At 63.5% G+C, this 22113-nt stretch overlaps 1 protein-coding gene across 5 annotated transcripts in view; it reads left to right on the top strand.

Annotated features, from left to right (window-relative positions):
* The window catches only part of PIP5K1C (phosphatidylinositol-4-phosphate 5-kinase type 1 gamma), a 60239-nt gene that overhangs the window by 23520 nt on the left and 14606 nt on the right, over positions 1-22113 (top strand). For 3 of the 5 annotated variants that reach the window (XM_059061155.2, XM_059061153.2, XM_059061154.2), the window contains exons 2-10: positions 5404-5435; positions 6873-6965; positions 8796-8926; positions 9786-9903; positions 14790-14942; positions 16255-16554; positions 17324-17529; positions 19234-19317; positions 20620-20668. In XM_059061155.2, the coding sequence (XP_058917138.1) occupies positions 5404-5435; positions 6873-6965; positions 8796-8926; positions 9786-9903; positions 14790-14942; positions 16255-16554; positions 17324-17529; positions 19234-19317; positions 20620-20668 (1166 nt within the window). Of the gene's footprint in view, positions 1-1935; positions 2123-5403; positions 5436-6872; positions 6966-8795; positions 8927-9785; positions 9904-14789; positions 14943-16254; positions 16555-17323; positions 17530-19233; positions 19318-20619; positions 20669-22113 lie in introns of those variants that run through there. The other 2 variants (XM_067033157.1, XM_067033156.1) reach the window with 2 other exon arrangements.

The raw sequence follows: 22113 nt of genomic DNA, 5'->3' as shown, positions 1-22113 counted from the left end.
TGCCTGTTCTGGACGTTTCCCATCAGTGGAATCACCCACTGTGTGTCCTTCTGCGTCTGGCTTCGCTCGTTGCGCATCGTGTTCTCAGGGTCCGTCCACGTTGCAGCGAGTATTAGTGCTTCATGCCTTTTTAAGGATGAGTGACCTGTCGTGTGGCACATTTAATGCTTTTGTGAGCGTGAGGAATGCAAGTTGGGCAGAGGAGGTAAAGTGCTCTCTCCTTTTATCCCTCTCCCAAAGGAGTCCCTGGAACTGGATCCTTATATTCCTCTCGGAAGTGCTCTCGATGTGGAGGTGTGGTACCTGCGTCAGTCAACTACTGCTGTGTAACAGCCACCTCGGAGCTGCGTGGCTGCAAACTGCACATGCTTGCCTGTGCTTCTGCCGTCTGGGTTGGGTTTGGTGGGCGGCATGAAGTCTAGGAGGCTCCCGCGCTCACAGGCCTCGGGGGAGGGGGCAGCCTGCCCCCACCAGGGTGTCTCCCCCAGGGCCCCAGCAGGGACCCTAAGGGTGGAACCAGAAGCTGCCCACCTTCCTCACGTCACACGGTCCCTTCCGTCGAATTCTGTAGCTCGGGGTGAGTCACACGGCTGCTGGCCACAGAGCCGACCGTCCTTATGGGTTACAGGCAGATTTCCTGGTGTGGCTTGTGGGCGGCCCGGCCTCACCGGGGACCCCAGCTTCCTGCCATGCCCCTGGGATGCCCGGCTTCCCCTCGGCCTCCCTGCAGGACTCTGCTTCTGTGGCCAGACCTTTCCAGCTAATAGGGGAAGTGAGTGAGCGCTGGCCCTGGCACCGCTTCCTGCTTTCTCGGGGTTGCAGGCCTGACGGCCTTGTGCTTTCTTGTTTGCTGAGTCATGGGGAGCCAGCCCTCTCCTGGGCACCAGGCGAGGCAGTGCTCGGGGCACAGCCTCTGCAGTGACCCCACAGGCCTCATGCCCCCTGCTGCCCCTGTCTAGCAGGACCTCTCCCCCTCAGCATTCAGAGAGCTCTGCAGGTGCCTGTTGGCAGGTGACAAAGCAGACCTGGTCCTCTGTAGTTGGGGGAAGATACAACGCACAAGCACCAGGTGGTGCCAAGTGGTGGGAAGAGAGAAAGCCGAGAGGTGGGGAGAGTGGCCTCAGAGGGGCAGTTTGGGGCGAGGTGGTCAGGGGACAGCTTTTCTGAGGGCGTGATGTCTGAGCCAGGTCTTGGATGAAGCAAGGGAGCAAACCCTGCAGGGGTCTTGGGAAGGTCATTTCAGGTGGTGGGAACAGCCTGTGCAAAGGCCCTGGGGCAGGACCAGGCCTGGCATGTTGGAGGAACAGCAAGGAGGCCTGTGTGTCTGGAGCAGAGTCAGTGAGGGGGAGAGAGGGAGGAGGGGAGGGCAGGGAGGGGATGGGGCAGGTTGTGCAGGTCCCTGTGGGTCACAGGGAGGACTTGGGCTTTTACCTCCAGGGAGGTGGGAGCCCTGGAGGGCTGTGGGCAGAGGAGGGGTGGGGCCTGACTCAGGTGCTCACAGGTGCCCCCTGGTGGCTGCTGCGGGGAGGGCAGACTGGAGGGAGGGTGGGAGCTGGAGACCAGAGGGGAGGGGACTGAGCTGGTCCAGGTGGGAGAGGATGGGGGCTGAGAGGAGCCGGGGACAGTGGTGAATTGTGGGTAGATGTCAAGGTAGAAAAAAACCTAGTGGTTTTGCTGAAGGACAGATGTTAAGGCCCCTCCCCGGGTCCTCGGGGAGCTTTCTCTGCCTCATTTGCCATATCAAATGTAGAGAAGCGGTCCTGTGTGTGCGGAGGAGGGGGTGGGTCCCTCATCAGCAGGCTTCAGGGGTGTCTGAGGGGAGCCCGGCCCGAGGCACAGCTGTGCCCCCAGATTCCCCCAGGTCTCAGCTCTACAGCGCCTCACACTCTCCTCCTCCCCCCGGCTATTTTTAAAACTTAATTTCCTTGAAAACAGGGTGGCTCATTCAAAAGATAATTGGTCACATCTTGGGCTGGGAGGAGTTCGACATCTTGGTGTGGTCCCTGCCGCCCCCGGCCCGGCTGGTGGAAGCGGGTGCAGGAACCGAGTGGACCCCGGCAACTAGGACTATCTGGTCACGGGGGCGACGGACAGACGAGGTTCCAACAGGGAATTGCAGAGAGTGAGTGAGAGTGTGTGGATGGCGGGACCCGGGGAGGCCATGAGGAGGCCCCTCCGAAGGGACGTCAGGGAGAGTGTCCGGGCAGAGGGCGCGGCGCCGTCCCCGGTGTGCCAACCATTTCCTGTCCGCCCCTCGCTCAGTCCCTGCCACCCCTGCCCTGTGACCTGGGCCAGCGTGGAGCCTGCCTGCTGCCCCTCCTGGCCTCATGCCTGCGGGTATTCCGGGTGGGGTGGGTCTCCCCCTCCACCATCCAGCGTGTGAGTTGGGCAGGAGAAGCAGGGGGGCCTTGGGGTGAGATCCCGGCACAAAGCGGGGAGACCCTGAGGTCAGTCCCTCAAGTGTCCCCAGGCAGGGCGGACCCGGCTGGGACCGCGTCCAGTGCTGGTGTTGGCCAGGCCACTCCCACAGGCCTGAGACTGCAGAGGCCTCGGTGGTGGGCTGGGGCTTGGGGGGGACTCGGGACCACCGTGTTGGACCAGCTGGACCCCGGGATGAGGGGCTGGGAGCTGCAGAGGACTCGAGTGGCACAGGGGTTGCGCTGTGGGCTCAGGTGCCCCAGGGGGGCCGAGAAGGGGCTGCCTAGGGCCCCCAGACGAAGTCTGGAGTGTTCTACATGGTCCACTGCCGCTTCCTGCCTTGTTCCCTCCTCCTTCCCCCACACCCCAGACACAAAACCATGCATTGTTCTGCTGTTGGACAGCCAATGAAAATATTATGTCGGCTTTCCAGCACCTTCCGCCACCCCCCGGGCCTTGGGATGGGCTGAGCCCAGGTTCGTCCCTGTGGCCGGGGAGCCCTGGCCGGGAGGCCCGCGTGATGCCGGCGGGCGTGGATGCTGTGACCCACACGTGGCTGGCGTTTCCCGTCCTGGTGGTGGTATGCGCCTTCCAGGGCCTGTGGGCTTTGTCCTCTGGGGGTGGGGGGGTCCCTTCTGTGGGCTGTGCTGCCACGAAGCGCCGAGCTGGCTGCCCACCTGGCCTCAGTTTCCTGTCTTCTGGGGATCGCGCTCAGGGGAGTCCCCACCCTGTCCAGCCTGGCTGCACCACGGCCGTGTTGTCTTGGGTTTATGTGTTCTTTATTTTTTTTTATTATTATCTTTTTAATTATTTTTCTTTGCGGTACGCGGGCCTCTCACTGTCGTGGCCTCTCCCGTTGCGGAGCACAGGCTCCGGACGCGCAGGCGCCGCGGCCACGGCTCACGGGCCCAGCCGCTCCGCAGCCTGTGGGATCCTCCCGGACCGGGACACGAACTCGTGTCCCCTGCATCGGCAAGCGGACTCCCAACCACTGCGCCACCAGGGAAGCCCTATGTTCTTTATTGAGAGATAATTCATAGATACCATAAAATTCCCTATTAAGTGTACAGTTCAGTGTTTCTTGCAGTGTTGTGCAGCCATTACCACCGATTCCAGAACATTCTCATCCTCCCAGAGGAAGCCGAATGCCCGTTCACTGTCAGTCCCCACCCCCCAGCCCTGGCCCAAGCCGGGTGGATAGAGTGGGTGTTCTAATCCCTGACCTGGGCCTGCTGCTCCCTGGCTGCCCTTGCTCCCCCTGCCCCGCCGTGGGCGTCTCTCCTCCCCGACCCCTACCTTCCCCCGACAGCCTTGTCCACTCTTGGGGCTCGAACCCCCTCTACCCCCGGACAGCTGCCTACAGTCCTGTCTCCAGCCCTGTCTCCAGCCTGGGCCTCCCCGAGCTCCTGATGCAGGGTCCAGCTGCCCCTTGACGTCTTCATGCTGGGGGTTCACGGGGCTTCCACACTCAGCACGGCCACCCTGCGCCCGACCGCCCCCCAAACCTGCTCCTGCTGGGTCCCCCATCTTGGTCGAGGCAGCTCTCTCCTGTGAGTCGCTCAAAGATCCTGAGTCATTCCTGACTCCTCACTTTTCTTCACTCCGCCCCCAGTGCGCACAGCCTGTCTATCCTGACTTCAGAGCTAACCAGAATCCGCCCACTTCTCACTCTCCCCTCCACGGCAGCCACCCTGGTCCACCCCATCATCGCCCATCTGGACCAGCACAGTCCCCTCCCCACTGGTCCCCGGCTCTTTCCTCAGCCTGTCTGTCCTTCCACGGCCACCAGAGGGCACCTGAGTCAGGTGCGGTGTGTTTCCCACCCCCGGTCCTGCAGGACTCCCGCCTCCCTGGGCTAAAAGCCCAAGTCCTCCCTTGCTGATCTGACCCCCCACCTGTCACCCCAAGTCCTCCTGCTGGCGCTCGCTGCACTGTCCAGGCCCTTTCCTGCTCCCCCTGGGCTGTGAGCCCTTGAAGGTGGGGGCCGGGACTGTCCTGGTCACCACTTGCCTCCTCTCCAGCTGACACCTGGTAGATAGTGGTGTCTGAGCTTCCCATTGCAGCTGCGACAAATCACCACAGACTTGATCTAAAGCCACACAGACTGATTCTCTACAGTCCTGGAGGTCAGGAGTCTAACTCGGGCCTCACGGGGCTAAATGCAGGCGTGGGCAGGGCGGGTCCTTCCGGAGGCTCCAGGGCAGCAGCGGTTCCCGCCTTTTCCAGCTTCTAGAGGCGCCGCACCCCTGGCTCGCGGCCCCCCCTACATCCTCACAGCCAGCAGCGCAGCGTCTCCCGTCTCTCTCTGCCCCTGACCCTCCCGCCTCCCTCTTGTAAGGACCCTGGGATGACGCTGGGCCCCCCGGGGAATCCAGGGTCGTCCCCGTCTCAGGGGCCTTAACTTAACACCACCTTTAAAGCCCATTCTGGGGTCAGAATGTGGACATCCTTGGGGCGACGGATATCTGCTGATCACACTCACTGAACAGATAATCCTCAGCAGAAGCCTGCTTTCTGGGTGAGGACACCGAGGTCAGAGGGGTGAGGGGTCAGTGGTTGGCCTGAGGCCTCCCCTCATGAGCCTCCTGGGCCCCCCAGACCCCAGCTGGGAGCCGTGCGGGTGGGAGCCAGGCAGCGTCCTTGGCTGGCCCGGCTGCCTCGGGAGCCGCGCCGTCACTCCAGCCTGGGTCCCCGCCGCTGACCGCTGCTGCCCCGTCCCTGCGATGACCGCCTGCCCTCGCCCGGGGCCCTCCTGGCAGTGGCCTGTGCCGTTTCTCCTCTCCTGCCCCTGCCCCCCGTCTGCGCGGCCACCTTGGGGTGGTCGCTCGCCCAGCTTCTCCCGCCTCGGGGCCCCTCGTCCAGCCCGCCTGCATCACGTCCCCAGGCCCATCGCCCACGTGGGGTCCTCACGGCCTTCCCAGGGGCGCAGGGTGCGTGTACGGGGGCGCCCCCGTGTCCAGACTGAGTCTCCCTTCTCTCCCTCAGGTTCGGCCCCGAAGAAGACGACCCCGGTGGAGGTGAGTGTCCCATGGGTCCCACCCTGGCCTGCCTCCTGAAGGTGGACCGGAAGTGCCCGGCCCAGCCCACGTCCTGCTCTGGGCCCTCGGGCATCTCCCTGCACCTCTCTGGGCCCCAGATGCTGGCCAAGTAAATAAGCAACTGTCGTCAGATGGTGAAAACCTGTCTGTCCCGCCAGCGTCTTGAGTTTCAGGGAGGGGTGGGGTGGGCCGGAGGGCCCCCTTGGATCCTACCCTGGGCTCTCCAGGGAGCGGGGAGGCGGAAGGGGCCTGGAGAGGGTGGTGCCACCGCCCGCCAGCCGCGCCTCCAGGACGGCGCCCCCGCAGCCCCCCACACCTGTCCGGGTCCCTCCAGTCCTGTCCGCTCGCCTGAGCCCCGGGTACCCAGTCTCTGGTCAGTTTCCGGTCACTCCCGGAGGCCACCTGCTAGGGGCGTCTGTGAGCCCTGTTGTCCAAGGAGCCGCGGACAGCGGGTTAGAGGCAGCCCAGGTGCACAGGAGCCCCCGACCCGCCCGGGGGTCTGCCTTCCCTCCCAGCCAGGCTCCTCTCCCAGGACGCCGCTGGGCACTCAGGTCCTTCTTAGGCAAGCTTTGTCCACCTGCTGGGGTCCCGGAGGGCGTCCAGGCCGCAGGCAGTGGGGAGCCAGAGAGGGGTGCAGAGCAGGGCTGGCAACTAATGTTACCTGAGCAGAGCCCGCCCCCTGGTGGCCAGCGTGCAGAACAGGCTGGTCTGAGCCCTTCAAGCGGCGGCAGGTGCTTCTTAAATGTCTGTGACTCGTGGAGCCCCGGCCCTGAGCTGGCATCTGTGTCCCTCCAGGCCCCACTGCCACATCCACCATCCTCCCCCTGTGATGTCACACACGGGGGTCAGTGGCTTCCACATGACTTTGCTGGGATGCCATATGTGCCCCCTGGAGCTGGCAGGAGTCAGCCTCCTCCCGGGCCGGAGGGACTTCCTCCCTCAGGGAGGAGATGCTGTTTGCAGTCGTTCAAGCCCAGAGGGTCTCACCTGGCCATGTCTGGGGGCGTCTGTGGTTGTCACAACTGGGGGGCTCCTGGCAGCAAGTGGGGGGGCGCCATGGGTGCCGCTCCACACCCCACAGCGCCCAGGACGCCCCCTTCACAGAGTGACCAGCCCCAAGTCAGCAGTGCCAGGCGGGGGGAGACCCTGAAATTGGGGTTCTTCTCCCCACACCTGCAGAGGGCCGGGGCTGCCGAACTTCCTGCTTTCTAGAGGAGCCAGCGGTCCTGGTCTGGGGGTGGCCCCCCCGGGCGTGGAGCCTGAGTGCCCTGCAGCCCACCCCCAGCAGCCCCTGCCCTGGGCTCCAGCTGGGCACGGCGACGAAGGCCCTTTCTTGGCAGGGTTTCCAGAGCACTCTGGCCCCTGCAGCGGTGCCTCGTTGCCAGCTTTGAAAACTTCCTGCTTCCTCTTCTCCAGGCCCCACTGATGACTGGACAGCCGGGCCCTGGCCACGGGAAGAAGCTGGGTCATCGGGGTGTGGACGCATCCGGCGAAACCACCTACAAGAAGGTTCCTGCTCCGCCCTCCGCCGGCGGGGGTGGGACGAGGGGTCCTTGTGGGTGCACTGGGCCCTGAAGGTCGGGTGTGGGCTGCGGCCGGAGGTGGCTGGAGACAGTTGCTCTCCGTTGCCGGCAGGTGCTCTGAGGCTGTACCACCTGCTGGGCTCCTTGAGTCACCTGTGGCCTTGGGCGTGACCTTGGGCAAGAGGAAATCACAGCTCCCTCCCTTCCCTCTGAAAGTGGGGCTGAGGAGAGGAGGGGTCGGGCCGGGGATATGAGAGGCAACCCTGGGCCCCGCTGCCTCTGGTCCCCCCCTCCCCCTGCCCTGCTGCACCTCCTAAAATACCAGCTTTGCTGGGAGCCAGTGCAGCCTATGAGTCACCCTGCTGAAGTGTTCAGTTAGGTGGTTTCTAGAGTATTCAGAGCTGTACAGCCATTGCCATAGTCAACTTTAAAACATTTCTCTTAATCTCCAAGAGAAACCCTGTACTCCTTAGCCTCCTCCACTCCCTCCCCAGCCCCTGACAGCGAGGAACCCGCTCTCTGTCCCTGTGGATCTGCCTGTTCTGGACGCTTCCCATCAGTGGAATCACACCCCGTGTGTCCTTCTGTGTCTGGCTTCTCTCACTGCGCGTCGCGTTCTCAGGGTCCGTCCACGTTGTTGTGAGTGTCAGGGCTTCACCCCTTTGCGGGGCTGCGTGATGCCCCCGTGTGTGGAGGGACCCATTTTGTGTATCCGTCATCTGTCGATGGACTCCGTCGATGGACACTTGGGTGGTTTCCACTTTTTGGTTGTTGAGAGTAGTGCTGCTGTGAAGGTTTGTGTACAGGTTTTTGTGTGGACCGTGCTTCTCTCTCTGGGTTGCACACCTAGGAGTGGAACCGCTGAGTCCCAGGAGAGCCAGGTGTAACCCAGTGGAGGAGCTGCCAGGCTCTGTCCACAGCAGCGGCCCTTTTTTCCATTCTCAGCAGCCAAGCACAAGGATTCCACTCTCTGGGCCTCCACGGCGCTTGTTGTCTGTCTGTCTGGTTCTGTCCCTCCCAGCACGTGGGAAGTGGGTCTCCCTGTGTCGAGATTTGCATCTTCCTGGTGGCTGCTGGTGTTCAGCACCCTCTCCTGTGCTTGTTGACTGTCTGCGTATCTTCTCTGGAGAACTGCGTTCAGTCAGTAGCATCTTGAGGGAGTGGCTCGCGGGGGGCTTCAGGAGGAGAGGCGGGTGCCGGGGAAGGGCTTGCTCCTGCAGTGGGGGTGCTGGGGACCAGAGCCAGTGACTTGGGGGCCGAGGTGTCTTTCCTCAGTGGTGGGCGCGTTGCTGAGGGCTCACAGTGACGGTAACATGAACGGCGGTGCTGACAGACGGACAGGCAGCTGGTGCTTCTCCAGTGTGGGCGGGCATGAGGGTGGCCCCGGGAGGGCTGACGCTGTCACCTCCATCCCCGACCGGGGTGGGGACCGAGGAGTAGAGAGGCAGGGCCCCTCGAAGGTGGACAGATGGAACCCTGGTCTCGGAAGTGCAGCCTGGGCACCTCTGTGTATTGTGCCCTCCCCCCAAAGGAAACCCTGGCAAAATCCCCCAAAGACCCTTGCTGTGTTGGGGCAGTTTTGAGATGTGGGAACCTTCTAGAAGCTGGATAGAAAACAGGCCTTGGGGCCGCCCCGGGTGGTGTTGGCATCTCAGCCAGGCCACTTCCCTGCTGTGTGGTTGTGCAGGCTGAGCGGCAGGCCAGATGCCGCCCCCCCATCCCCAGGGGGCCTCCCATCGTGCTTCTCACCCTGGCGGCCGAGGGGTGGGCCAGGGACCGGCCCCGGGGGTCTTGATGAGGCTGGGTTTCTCCGCAGACCACGTCCTCCACCCTGAAGGGGGCCATCCAGCTGGGCATTGGCTACACCGTGGGCAACCTGAGCTCCAAGCCGGAGCGCGACGTGCTCATGCAGGACTTCTACGTGGTGGAGAGCATTTTCTTCCCCAGGTACCAGGCCCGGCCCGCGGGGGCAGCTCCCGCGCCTTCAGCAGCTTGCCCTGCTCGCAGACAGCGGTGATAGGAAATAGTCTTCCCGTTCTCTCAGCTCCTTTCTCTGCCAAAAATAGCACTGGCCTCTCCTGGGGTCTCCTGGCTTTGAGGTCCAACCCTGTGTCAGGATGTTAGTTTGCTGCTGAATCACAGGGACGCAATATAATGGTGACTTTTAAAAATAGGGAAAGACAGAAGTTCCCTGTTTCTCATACGTGTGTGTGCCTGTGTGCACGCGTGCACGCTTGCGTGACACACACACACTGACAGTCAGTCTAGGGCTTGTCAGGTGGCTCCATGGTGTTGGGGGCCCGGATTCCTGCTGGTCTCTCTGGCATCTTCAATATGCAGCTTTACTTACCAGTGGCCCCTGGGGGCTGCCTAGGCTTCTACCATCGCATCTGCATCCCAACAGCAGGAAGGAAGAGAAGGAGAGCACACGTCCCTGCCCTTTAAGGGCATGACCAGGAAAGGACCCACACCATTTCTCCTCCACTCACAGGGGATTGACTGAGCACAGCCCCCTGACCACACCTGGCTGTGGGAGAGGCTGGCAGTGGTCTTATTCTAGGCAGCTATGTGTACACCCAACGCTGTGGGCTCTGTTGCTGATGAAGGGTGGGTGGTTGTTGGGGGACAGCCCGAGGCTGACCGTGGCCTTTTGTCCCATCGGGAGCCCTGTGTTGCTCTTTGGATTGGCTCTTTGGGGACCTTGGGGCTGAGCCTGGGCCTGGGCAGGCAGGCGGGCCGTCAGTGGGTGAGGGGAGAGCACACGAGCCGCCGTCCCTCACAGACCTCCCCCCTGCTTCCTCTGCAGTGAAGGCAGCAACCTCACCCCCGCCCATCACTTCCAGGACTTCAGGTTCAAGACCTACGCGCCCGTCGCCTTCCGCTACTTCCGGGAACTCTTTGGGATCCGGCCGGATGACTACTTGGTGAGTGTGTCCTTGGCTGCCGCTGCGCCCCCAGTCCCCCGGCTCCAGCCCGGCCTCGCCGGCTCAGATCACCACCCGCTTGTTGCCTCTTGGTCTCTGTGGGGCAGGAACGTGGGCGCAGCGTCGCCGGACTCCCTGCTCAGTTTGTAGTCGGGCTGGGCCGGACTCGGTCCTCGCCGGCTGTTGGCCGGGCCGTCTGTGCCTTCCAGACGTTACGGTCTCCTGTGCGCTCATCCCGGAGGGACTGTCCCGTCACTGGCCATGCTTGTGCTCCTGGCCACCAGCCTGGACTCTGTCCTCCCGGCTCCAGTGTGGTTTTAGTCTCTCAAGTTAGAAAAACCAAAACCTAGGCCAGACCCTCTGACCTCGCATCCATGGTCAGGACTCCTGAAGGTCACGTCCAGATGGGGCTTCACGGCAGCAGCGTCTGGATCAGCGGCCAGAGTCTCCACTTCAGAAGGTCCGGCTGGTCTGTTCCAGGCCCGCCTGGTCACATGTTGTGACTTTGCACGTGGAGGCCTCGGCGTCTGTGAAGACGCCCACGTCTGACCTCCCAGCACCTGCCTTCCCCGGGGAGGCCTGATCCGTGGCCTTGGGGGACCTTGACTGTGTTCCAGCTGCTCCCGTTCGGGTCTTAATCTGTGGGAAAGCTGTGCCCTCAGCCGGGGCCACGTCTTCTGGAGGCCCAGCGTTTGCTCCGGCCGGGGACACGTGTGACCTGGGGCTCCCCAGCTCTGCCTGGTCAGTGCCCAGAAGTCGCCGAGTCCCACGCGACCTCTCCCATCCCAGCCCTGGGAAGAGCTTCCCTCGTCTGTGAGCCCCGCGGCACGAGGCGGAGCATTTCGTGTGCAGCCTGGTGGTTCTCCAGCAGAAAGGACGCCGGTTACGCAGACTCTGTGTTATCGTGTTACCGGGAGGGGAAACCTACGGCCTTGTTCACAGCTGGGGAGAAATGGCCTCCGTGTCCTTTAGCAGGGAGTGGACAGTGGAACTGCCACGTCCACAGAGGTGGGCCACGGAGATGGCTGGGGCCTGATTTTGAACTTGATAAGCAAAGTGTAGGGACCTCAGACGTCTGAGGTCACCCGGCCTCACCTTGGCGACCTTCAACTTCATTCTCCCTGCTCTTCCCAGAGGGGGAGTGTTCTCGTTTCTCTCTAACCTCCACTCCCACCAACGCCGCCAGGGACAGGCAGGCAGCAGCCCTGCGGCCTCCAACATAGGCCACGGAGGGAGCGTGAGCCTGGAATGGCAGCAGGAGGGTGGAGATGGCCCGGGTGTTCCGGGCCACGGGGCCCTGGCGGGCTGGAAACTCGCTGGAAGGTTCAGACCAGAGGCGTGGCCATCCTAGGCCCGAGGGGTTGGGGGTGCTGCAGACAGGGCCTCAGGGAGCCTGCTGGGGTCGGCCGTGGGGGAGCGAGCTGGGAAACGCGGCAAGGAAACGGGTGCCGTGCGGAGGGTAAGCGGAGCCCCTCAGCCTGTGGGCCGGGTCACTCCAAGCTGCAGGAGGGAAGCCCACGCGGCGGGGCAGGGATGGACCGGGTGCCTGGACCGTCCCCAGCCTCCCTCACCGGCTCTGCCTCCCCCGGGGTTCCCCTCTCCTCCACGGTCACGGCCTCGGCCCCTGGCTGCCACCCCCGCCCCAGCGACAGGCACCAGGCCTGAGTTTCCTTGTGCATAGTCACTCTCACCAGTGAGGCCCAAGACCCACGGTCCCGACCAAGCTGCTTCCCAGGGCAGCTGCTGTCAGCCGTCTGGTTCCAGAACTTTTCTCCGCCCGTAGATTTATCCTGTACAGAACTGGACACGTCCCTTCTGCTGGGTTTTCCACTCGACGTCCCTGCTCTCCTGCAGGGTGCTTCTCTGTAGTCTGTGCCCAGAGGTGCCCGGCAGTGGCTGCGGGCCCATGCCTGGCAGAGCGCAAGGAGGACGGGGCCCCTGGGCAGGGCCTCTGTGCTGTGGATGTTTGTGGCTAGTGGCTACAGGCGGAGCGGGGATGGACCGTGGCTGTGGCCGCAGCTGCACGCCCCTCGCCCCCGTCCGAGCCTTCCCTGAGCTGCTCTTGCTCCCACGGGCAGCCCTGCTGTCGGGTGCATCGGAATCTGGCCACTCCTCACCCTCCGCCCCGCCCACCTGGCACCCCGTCAGGCTCGCACCCCCAAAGTCCATGGGCGCCTCTGAAGGCACAGATCACACCATGTCACTCCCTAGCTGTCCCCGCACTCGGAATGAAGGTCGGCCTCCTTGGTTCCCTTCCCAACCGAACTCCACTGCATCATCCCCTTGGCCACCTCCCCCCCCACTCCGGCCTCCTCCCTGTGCTGTCCTCCACCAGCTGCACGCGCTCAGGGCCTTTGCACGGGCTCGGTCGCGTTCTTTTGCTCGATGTTGCTTCTTCAGGGGAGACACCCTTCTTGGCCACCCGGCCACCGTAGCTGCCTCCAGCACGTCTGCCTTTCAACCACGGGATGTTTCTCTGTGCCCTTTGTCACCATCTGACACACTGTGTTTTACTTTATTTATCTGTCTGGCTTCAACTAGAATGTCAGCTCCAGGGCTTCCCTGGTGGCACAATGGTTAAGAACCCGCCTGCCAATGCAGGGGACACGGGTTAGAGCCCTGGGCCGGGAAGATCCCACATGCCACAGAGCAACTAAGCCCGTGCGCCACAACTATTGAGCCTGTGCTCTAGAGCCTGTGAGCCACAAGTACTGAAGCCCACGCACCACAACTACTGAGCCCGCGAGCCTAGAGCCCCTGCTCCACAACAAAAGAAGCCACCGCGATGAGAAGCCCGCACACCACAGTGAAGAGTGGCCCCCGCTCGCCACAACTAGAGAAAGCCCGTGCACAGCAACGAAGACCCAACACAGCCAAAACTAAAAATAAAATAAAATTTTTAAAAAAATGTCAGCTCCAGGATGTCCCCCCACCACTCCAGGAGAGATGCCCGAAGTGTTAGTGCCTCACTTGGGGTGGCCCCTGCCTGGGCCCCTGAGTGACAGCGAAGAACACAGCCCCAGCTGATCCACAGCAGACGTGTGAGTGCTGTCTGGGGGCTGCTTGTTAGTCGGCATATCCTGACTGTGCTGACTGCCGTATGAGCTGGCTTCTGCCTCCGTCACACCGAGTGGGGGCAATAAAACTGTCGGCTCCTACCTCTCAAGGCTGAGCTCAGGCACCAGCAGACCAGGGGGTACATGGAAATATGCTTGGGTGTCAGGTAGTACTGAGAAAGTGGCAGTTGGCTTTTGGTCAAGGGGCTGAGGAAGGCCCCTCTTCTCCCTTAGACCTGAGTCTGCCTCTGCAGGTGCTCCTGAGAGTCAGTAATACGTGAGAAACAGGAGCACTGGGAACAGCATGTATCAGTCAGCATGGAGCAGATTATGCTGGGTAAGAAACAGACCCCTGCATCGTTGTGGCCTAAAATGACAGTGATATGTTTCTTGCTCACACTCTCTGTCTGCCCTGGGTTGGCTAGGGGCTGTGCTCATCACTGGCACACCCAGGCTGACGAAGCAGCTCCCACCCCAAATGTCTGGTCTCCGTGGCAGAGGGAGCGTTCTGGAAGGCTCACAGCAGCATTTAAATCTTCCAACCTGGGGATGACCCACCACTTGTGCTCACAGTTCACTGGCCAGTGCTCGTCAGACAGCCTCACCCCACCCCAGAGAAGCCAGGCAGTGCAGTCCAGCTCCGTGCCCGAAAGGGGTGATGGCAGGTGGGATCCAGGGCTGGCCGTCAGTGGGCTCCTGGAAGTGGGCTCCAGGTCGTGAGCACCCCCACACCTAGTGCTTGTGGACACAGGGTAGCCTTTGGCTCAGGGGCCTGGACATCCAGGGGCAGCTGTGGCGTCAGGCATAGTTGGATCCAGGAGCTGGGCTGAGGGCAGTGGGGTCCTGTGTCTGTCTCCCTGCTTTTCTCTGTGGATAGGAAAGGGGGCCAGTCCTCCATGCTGTGTATACCAGCGGTACTCAATTCGGATTTGGGGGGTGCAAGGGACAGAAAACCTGACCCAGACAGCCTCAACCCCAAAATACTTCATTGACTCAGCTGAAAAGGCCTGCAGGCCTTGCTTTTCATTCATTTGCTTAACAATTGAGCATCTACTCTGTGCCAGGCACTGAAGTTTGTGCTGGGGACCCCTTTTGTTATATGAACAAAATCACGTAGATATCCCTGTCTCCCTAGAACTTACCATCTAATGGTGCGGAGGGGGTGTACAGGGATGACGGGCAGTGATCGCAGAGGTGGAACGTGGGTGTCAGGGACTAGGAGGTGGGGAAGAGAGATGGGAGGGGCCAGGGTGTCCGGGGGGCCGGGGTGGGGCTGCTCACCAGGCGCGCGGCTTCTGTTTTTGCCGTCCCTTCCCCGTTCCCCGGTGCCCGTCTTCCATCCCCAAGGCTACCGCGTGGTCCAGTGCGGCTGCGGGGTTCCAGGTGGGAAGGAGAGGGGTGCAGACAGGAGGTGCGCCGGCTCCTGCCACCCGTTGAGAGAGCCTCTCCCAAGTCCCACGCGGCAGCCTGTGCTTACGGCTCACAGGCCAGAGCGACCGTCGTGGCTGCAGGGAGGCTGGGAGACAAGTCGTGGCCGGGTGTGTCGGCCCCCCATATGGTCGGGCGTCTCGGCCCCCCATATGGTCGGGTGTCTGTCCCTCACAGGAGAGGGAACACTCTAGCGGGTCAGCACTGAGGCTGCAGGCTTAGCCCAGGCTCAAATCCTTGCTGTGTGGCCTTGGGCGAGACCGTCCCCCTCTCCAAGCCTCACTGACCTTGTCTGTCAAATGGAGCTGACGGTGACCGGTTCCGGGGTTGCCCGCCAGCCCCTGGGCCCCCGGGGGGTGGGGGTTGGTGAGCACCCCGCCCACTCGCTGCCCCCCTTTTCAGTACTCGTTGTGCAATGAGCCGCTCATCGAGCTGTCCAACCCCGGTGCCAGCGGCTCCCTGTTCTACGTCACCAGCGACGATGAGTTCATCATCAAGACGGTGATGCACAAGGAGGCCGAGTTCCTGCAGAAGCTGCTGCCCGGCTACTACATGGTGGGAGCGCCGTGCCCCTCCAGCCCCAGCACCCCCGACCCCACACCCTCTTCCTCCCTCTGCCTGAGGAGCCGTGGGCACTAGTCCGCCCACACCGGCACTACCTCCCCGGGCACTGGCACCTCCCTCCCCCCCCCCACACCCCGGCACCACCCACCCTGGGCACCATCCCCTCCAGGCAGGCCTCGGCATGCCGTCCTGGGTCCCTGAGCCTCACCCTCAGGACCCCCTCACGTGGCGAGCAGGAACAGCCATCTGGGCCCTGAGGGCCATCCCCCCAACCCACCGCCCTGAGTCACGGGTCCTAGAAATCATGGCTTCGCGCCTCGTGTCTCAACAGCCGGTGACTCACAGAGGCGCTGGGGAGGTGGGCCTGGCTGCCAGCTGGCATTTGGGCCGCTGGGGGGTGGGGTGGGAGCAGGAGCCTCAGGCTTCCTGGCCCGCAGTAGCCGGGGGTCCCGATACACCTACAGATGGGGGCGGGGGCAGAGGCCCCGGACAGCTCTGCACAGGTTGTGACCCATCTCTCCCTGCGGGGTGCACCACCCACCCCAGCCGTGTATGATCTTGGGTGAGACCCCCAGCTCCCCTAACTCGGGGTCAGCAAACTTCTTCTGTAAAGAGCCAGATAGTAAACATCTTCAGCTTTGTGAGTGACAGCCTCTGTCTCCACGGCTCAGCTCTGCTGTTGCAGTGAGAAAGCTGCCACAGACAAGGCGAGGGCAAGTAGCCATGGCCGAGTGCCAGTAAAACTTCTTTTCTGGACACTGACGTGAGCATTTCACGTAATCTTCACATGTCGCAGGACACTGGTTTTTTTTTTTTTTTTTTTTTTGGTTTTTTAACCATGTAAAACCATTCTTAGCTCCCGGCTGTACAAAGACAAGTGAACTGGATTTGGCCCTCGGGCTAGAGTTTGCTGATCCCTGCCCTGGACACGCCTGGAGGCCGTGCCCGCCATCCCCCCGGTTTGGGCTGGGGAGGTGGGACACCTGGGTCTGACCTGGTGGGAGGCCAGGCCCAGACACCTCAGGAGCCTCCCCTGGGGCCCTTTATGGAAAGGCCGTCTCTCGCTGGGCCTGGCTCTGTAGAAACAGATCCTCCTGGCTCTTCCAGGTGGGGTGATGGGGCACCCATCTGGCTGGCTGTACAGTCAGGGTGCTGGGGGTGCGGAGAGAGGGACGAGCCTGGTCGTCAGGGTGGGCTTCCTGAGGAGGTGACCTCTGGCCTGAGATCTGTGGGGCAGACAAGGTGCCGTGCAGGGTGCGGGCACAGCTCCCGGCGTCATCTCCACTGACCCTCTCCCCCCCAGAACCTCAACCAGAACCCACGGACGCTGCTGCCCAAGTTTTACGGGCTGTACTGCGTGCAGTCGGGCGGGAAGAACATCCGCGTGGTGGTGATGAACAACGTGCTGCCGCGCGTGGTCAAGATGCACCTCAAGTTCGACCTCAAGGGCTCCACGTACAAGCGGCGGGCCAGCAAGAAGGAGAAGGAAAAGAGCATCCCCACCTACAAAGACCTGGACTTCATCCAGGACATGCCCGAGGGGCTCATGCTCGATGCCGACACCTTCTCCGCGCTCGTCAAGACGCTGCAGCGTGACTGCCTGGTGAGGGGGGGCCGGGCCCGGGCCGTGGTTACGGGGGCCTCCGTCTCTGAGCCCCGGTTTTCCCACCTGTAAAGTGGGGACGCAGTGTGAGCCCGAGATACGCGCTCCCTCCCTGCCCCAGCCCCACCTCACGCTGCGTTCCTGCTGCCGAAACAAAGGCCCAGGAGCAGCCTGGTGTTTTCAGGGAGGGCCCTCACCTTACAGTGCACCTCAGATCAGGCTCGTGCGGGCTCCGAGCTGCCCTCCTCCACGGGCAGGCGCCTCTTGGGAAGAAAGAACGCCCGCCAGGCTCTTCGCAGGCCTTGCAACTGCAGTCCACCCGCGCCCCCCCTCGGCCTCAGAGGCGAGGGTACGGAGGCCTGGCGGGGCTCAGGCCAGGCCTGGGTCCTCCAGGGTCCCCTCTGCACCCCGGCTCCCAGACCCCTTTGGAAGCTCGACACAGACTCCCCAGAAAACCGCCAGACACCTCAGGGCCCCACGGCTTACAAGAGCCCACCCACCCCCCAGGGCCCGGGTGTCCGCGTCCTGGGCTGCGCCTCGGGGCCTGGGGCAGGAGTGGTGGCCGGTGAACCGGGCTCCTGAAGCAGGGCCAGGGCAGCCTGGCCTCGGGTCAGAAGCTGCGCCCCAGGCCCACCGCTGCGGTCCCCAGTGGGATGAGGACGGGGCCTCCCACCTGGCTGTGGGGACTGAGTGGACGCGGACCCAGATGGGGGCGGGGCATGGGGGTTGGGGGGCAGCTGGCGCCTCCCCCTGACCCCCGGCCCCGCAGGTGCTGGAGAGCTTCAAGATCATGGACTACAGCCTGCTCCTGGGCGTGCACAACATCGACCAGCAGGAGCGCGAGCGGCAGGCCGAGGGTGCCCAGAGCACCGCTGACGAGAAGCGGCCGCTGGGCCAGAAGGCGCTCTACTCCACGGCCATGGAGTCCATCCAGGGCGGGGCCGCGCGCGGGGAGGCCATCGAGACGGACGACACGTAGGTGGCGGGGCCCGGGGGCTTCCTGCTCTCGTCTCTGCCCCGGCCCCCTCGCCAGGCGAGAAGCGGGGTGGGGCCTACGACCGAGTCCAGGCTCTGGCCTGTTCCTGGTTCGTCAGCCGGACAGCAGCGCCCACCCAGCCCCCAGCCCCCCGCGCCCCGAGGGGTGGACGGCGGATGCACAGCCGCGGCCAGGTGTTCTGACCAGGGTGTCCAGATCAGTCAGTCGGTAGACAGAGGTCATTGGCCATCCCTGTGGGAAGCACAGATCCCCTTCCCTCCCGCTGGACCCCAGGGTGGGTTAAAGCGCCACCGTAGGCAGCAAAGCTGGAGAGGTGTTGAAAGACAGCCCCGGAGAAGGTGGAAACAGCTGTGGGTGAGGGACCCTTTCATAGCAAGATACCAAACCCGGGACCCACCAGGGGCGGGGCTGAGAACAGTCCTTCCCTGGCGATGCCAGGTGGCGGTGAGGGGTGACCGGGTCGGGAGAGGAGTGCGTCCCCCAACCCCACCCACCCGGCCGACCTGGTCCTGCCCTGGGGGCTTGGGCGCGGTCGCAGACATACGGGATATCCCTACCGCCCACCCTGTGCTTCTCACCTTCAGGGTCGGGTCACTTTCTCTGGGGCGTCCTGGGCACTGTGGTGGGTGGAGCAGCATCCCTACCCTCCAGTCGTGACAACCACACATGTCCCCAGGCGGCATCACTGTCCCCTGGGGACAGAGTCGCCCCAGATGGAAACCGCTGCTGTGGACAGGTGTCACGATTGTCCCCTCATCACCAGGCACTGACCGTGCCGGGAACCGGTGGCACCCTCCACTTCCGGACCCTGTTCAGTCCTTGGGGGGGTAGGGGGCCCTGGGGGAGGAGGGTGGCATCCCCCTGTCTTCAGTTGGGAAAAGGAGGCTCAGAGGTGGGGATAGCCGTCAGGGTGCGACAGCCGGCTGGTGGACGGGCCGAGGCTTGACCCCGGCCTGGCCACCACACAGGGCCCAGCTGAAGGGCCCTGACCCGGCTGAGGCTGGGGGGACATGAGCCGGCCCGGAGCTCAGCCGTCTGGCATTCGTAGGGTTGGTGCCAGGCCAGGCGAGATGGCAGGGCATGCAGGTGAGCTCAGGTTGGCTGGCAGAGCCTCTGGGGCCCTAATGACTGCAGGACAGCTGCTGCATGGTGCAACCTTACTAAGTGCGCCGGGCAGGCTCGGCCTGGGGCTGCATGAGGCCATTAACTCCCCAGGTCGCACCTGGAAGCCTGGTCCTGCCCGGGAGCCTGCGTGTGCACGTGCGGGCATGTGTGCGTGTGCCTGCGCGTGTGTGCAAGTTCTGCGTGTGCACGCGTGGGTGGGTGTGTGCCCATCTGGGTCTCATGGCCGGGACCCCTCTGCACCCTGTGGCCTCCAGCTTTGACTAGGTGAGCTGGCCGGGAGAGCTGCTCGACCCCTCACTAGGCTGGGGTTCCCAGGTGCCTGGGCCCCCTCTGAGGGTCCAGTCAGGCTGCCACCTACAGGGAGCGTGTGGATCCTCAAGCCCCAGGCCCCATCAGTCCTGCCTGCGTCTCCCTCCATCTCTGTCCCCGCAAGTCCCAGACCAGGCCCAGGGCCCCAGGCTCGGGGCTCCAGGCCACCTCCAGTCTGTGCCCCTGACAGGCAGGCCTGCCCCTGGGCCAGCTCTGCAGGTGCTGATACTCTCGACCCCTTTCCCCAGGATGGGTGGGATCCCCGCTGTGAACGGCCGTGGGGAGCGGCTTCTGCTACACATTGGCATCATCGACATCCTGCAGTCCTACAGGTGGGTGCCTGCCCCCCATCCTGTGGTCCTCCAGGTGGGAGCCCGCACCCCCTCCTGCCGCGGTCCTGCGGGTGGGTGCCTTCCCCCGCCCTGTCTCCCCACTCCCCAGTGAGAGCCTGGTCAGGGCCAGTGCAAGGCTGGGTGGTGGGTGGGGTGTCGCCAGCTGACTGACTGTGCGCCCTGCCGTGTGCCAAGCGCTGGGCTGAACAGAGCATGACGGAAACACCCGGTGGCTGGGAAGCGCAACATCTCTGGAAGGTTCCTACACTTCCAGAAATAAATGCTCACAGCCGGTGCCATGTGCTGTGTGGTCTTGAGTATGGACACGAGCGTGGTGTAGCCGAAGGAACAGACGCCCTTGGGTGGCGGGCAGCTCCGTTACCCGTGCCTTGTGCTTTGCACGCTTACAGCAGTGAGCGCCTCTTGTTAGTTTTTTTTTTTATCGAAGGAGTTACACACATGCATCACACACAGTCCAGGCATGACAGGCAGGTTGTGGCCGTGGCGTTCCCCCTTTCCCATCCACACCCCACCCCGTGCTGGGAACTCCACTTGGTGTTGGGTGACTTCTCTGCCTGCCGGTCACCTCTTGACCATCGGACTGCTGATGTTTGCAGCCTGTTTCCTCACCTGAGGGCTGACCCCATCCCCTGCAGGCATCTCCCTCCCGTTTGGAGCAGGAGCAGGCAGCTTTCCGAGTAGCAAGCCAGGGTTTCTGCAGAGGCCCCGGGTGGGGCGAGGGGAGCGGGACAGCACGGGGCAGGCAGCCACACGCTCACCCCGGGGCGGAGGTGTGTGCTAAAGGAGGGCCTCCTTCCCCCTGCAGCCTAGAGGTGTCCAGGAAGGCTGCCCGGAGGAGGCAACGTTCTCCCCAGCCCCGGTGTCGGGCGGGGCCTAGCTGGGGGTCACGGCGCAGGGCGCTCACTCCAGCAGCGAGGGGCCGGGCTCAGCCTGGCCCGTGGGAGAGAGGAAGGGTGGGCTCTGTCCCACACGGAGGGCTACTACGCACCACGACCTTTCCACTGCTGCCCCCAGAGAATGTGGTGGGAGCAGCCAGCAGGAAGGGGTGGGGGGGGTGGTCAAGGGGGCAGGAAAGGGGAGGTGGCCTCTGGCTGATGCAACAGGTGGCCTCGTTCCTCTAGACCAGGGCTCCTCCACCCTCTTGATGCCAGGAACAGTCCCACCCGTGCCAACCACAAACGTCCCTAGACACCACTAGTGTCCCCTGGGACGGGCTTGCCCAGAAGAGAACACCTGGACCTGAAGGTGTGGCTGACGTCCTAGGCGTTTTCTTCTCTGCAGGTTCATCAAGAAGCTGGAACACACCTGGAAGGCTCTCGTCCACGATGGGGTGAGCATCGTGTGTTCATTCATTCCGTCCATCTGTCCACAAGCGCACTGGCCGTCTCCCTGGGTCAGGCACAGGTGCTGAAGAGCTGAGAGATGCGTCCCCCTTTCTGGAGCCACAGTCATGGGCCAAGGGGTCAGGGCCGAGAGGAGGAAGCAAGGCGGCTGCAGGATCCTCAACGAGGGGTCCGAGCCATCCGCGAGGGGTACAGGAAGGCTTCCTGGAGCAGGTCCGGGGGCCCCGAGCTGAGTGGGAAGGGTTCCCAAGGACAGGCTGACCCGGAAAGTCAGGGGCCGGCCGGGCAGAGGGCATTCTGGAAGCGTGCGATGTGGAGGGCCTCTTGGGCCCCAGCTGCACCCCGGGGGCAATGCTGCACAACTCTGACCCCTGCTGCCCCATGGGGGTGGGGCCTGCTTAGACGGAGCGGCTCAGTTATTTGAAAAGAGCTTGAAATTCATGTTTTCCTGTGAGCGCAGCCAACCCGTGAACACTTGCAGTGAATTACTTCAAAATGTGAAAGACCGTGAGGGCCAACAGTTGGGGCTAAACAGAGCCCGCCTGTGGGCCCGAGGCAGCCCGCGCACCCCTGGTCCAGGTGTGGGCCCTCGGGCGGAGGCCTCTCCTCCCATGGGCCCCTTCGCCCCCGCAGGCCAGTTCTCACTCAAGTGCTAAGGGCTGCGTGTGTGCCTGCAGTCCGTAAAATCCAGGCTCCTAACAAGCCCGCCCACCACTAAGAGAGGGTTTGGAGGGTCTGGCGGAGCCTCCGGAATGAGCGCTGAGAAGGTCCAGGTTGCAGCCGGGTGGCCGCAACCCCCCCGTCAGAGGATCTGGGTCGACTCCCCAGGAGCCTCAAATATCGATGGGGAAGTAACCATCCAGGTGTGAGCGTCCTGGGGCCAGTAGGACGGCCCTCAGCGTTGGGGGCCAGGTTCTTCCTGTGTGTTGCCGCACACCCCCAGGCCTTGTCCTCGGCCGCTGGCCCCAGCCGGAGGGAGGGGCGCCCTTCCTCTCAGGGCGGAGAGACCCTTCCGTTATCTCAGCTCATCTCAGCTGCCGGGGCCGTCGGCCAGAACATGGTCACATGGCCATGTGGCCACGCCTCCGCACAGGCAAGGATAGAGTGCAGCGTTCCTTGTGGGAGGCCACGTGTCCAGATGGGTTCTGTTATGTTACAGCGGGGTGGGGGGGGGGACACTGGGCGATGTCTGGGGACATCTGTGGTGGTCACACTGGGGGGCTCCTGGCATCGAGCGGGTGGGGGCCAGGGATGATGCTCCACACCCCACAGCGCCCAGGACGGGCCCCCAGAGGACGACCTGCCTGCTGTCAGCAGTGCTGGGGAGACTGTGCCATAGCGGGCGAGGAGACTGCATCCCGGGGACAGCAAGGGTGTCCGTCCAGGGGCCCCGCCCGTGTCGCGCCCCGACCGTGTGCCGGGCTCTCTGCCT

The sequence above is a fragment of the Kogia breviceps genome, chromosome 4 (genome assembly GCF_026419965.1).
Source record: "Kogia breviceps isolate mKogBre1 chromosome 4, mKogBre1 haplotype 1, whole genome shotgun sequence".
Lineage (NCBI taxonomy): Eukaryota > Metazoa > Chordata > Mammalia > Artiodactyla > Physeteridae > Kogia > Kogia breviceps.
Note: the sequence above shows the minus strand (reverse complement) of the source record. Positions and strands in the feature narration are given on the sequence as shown.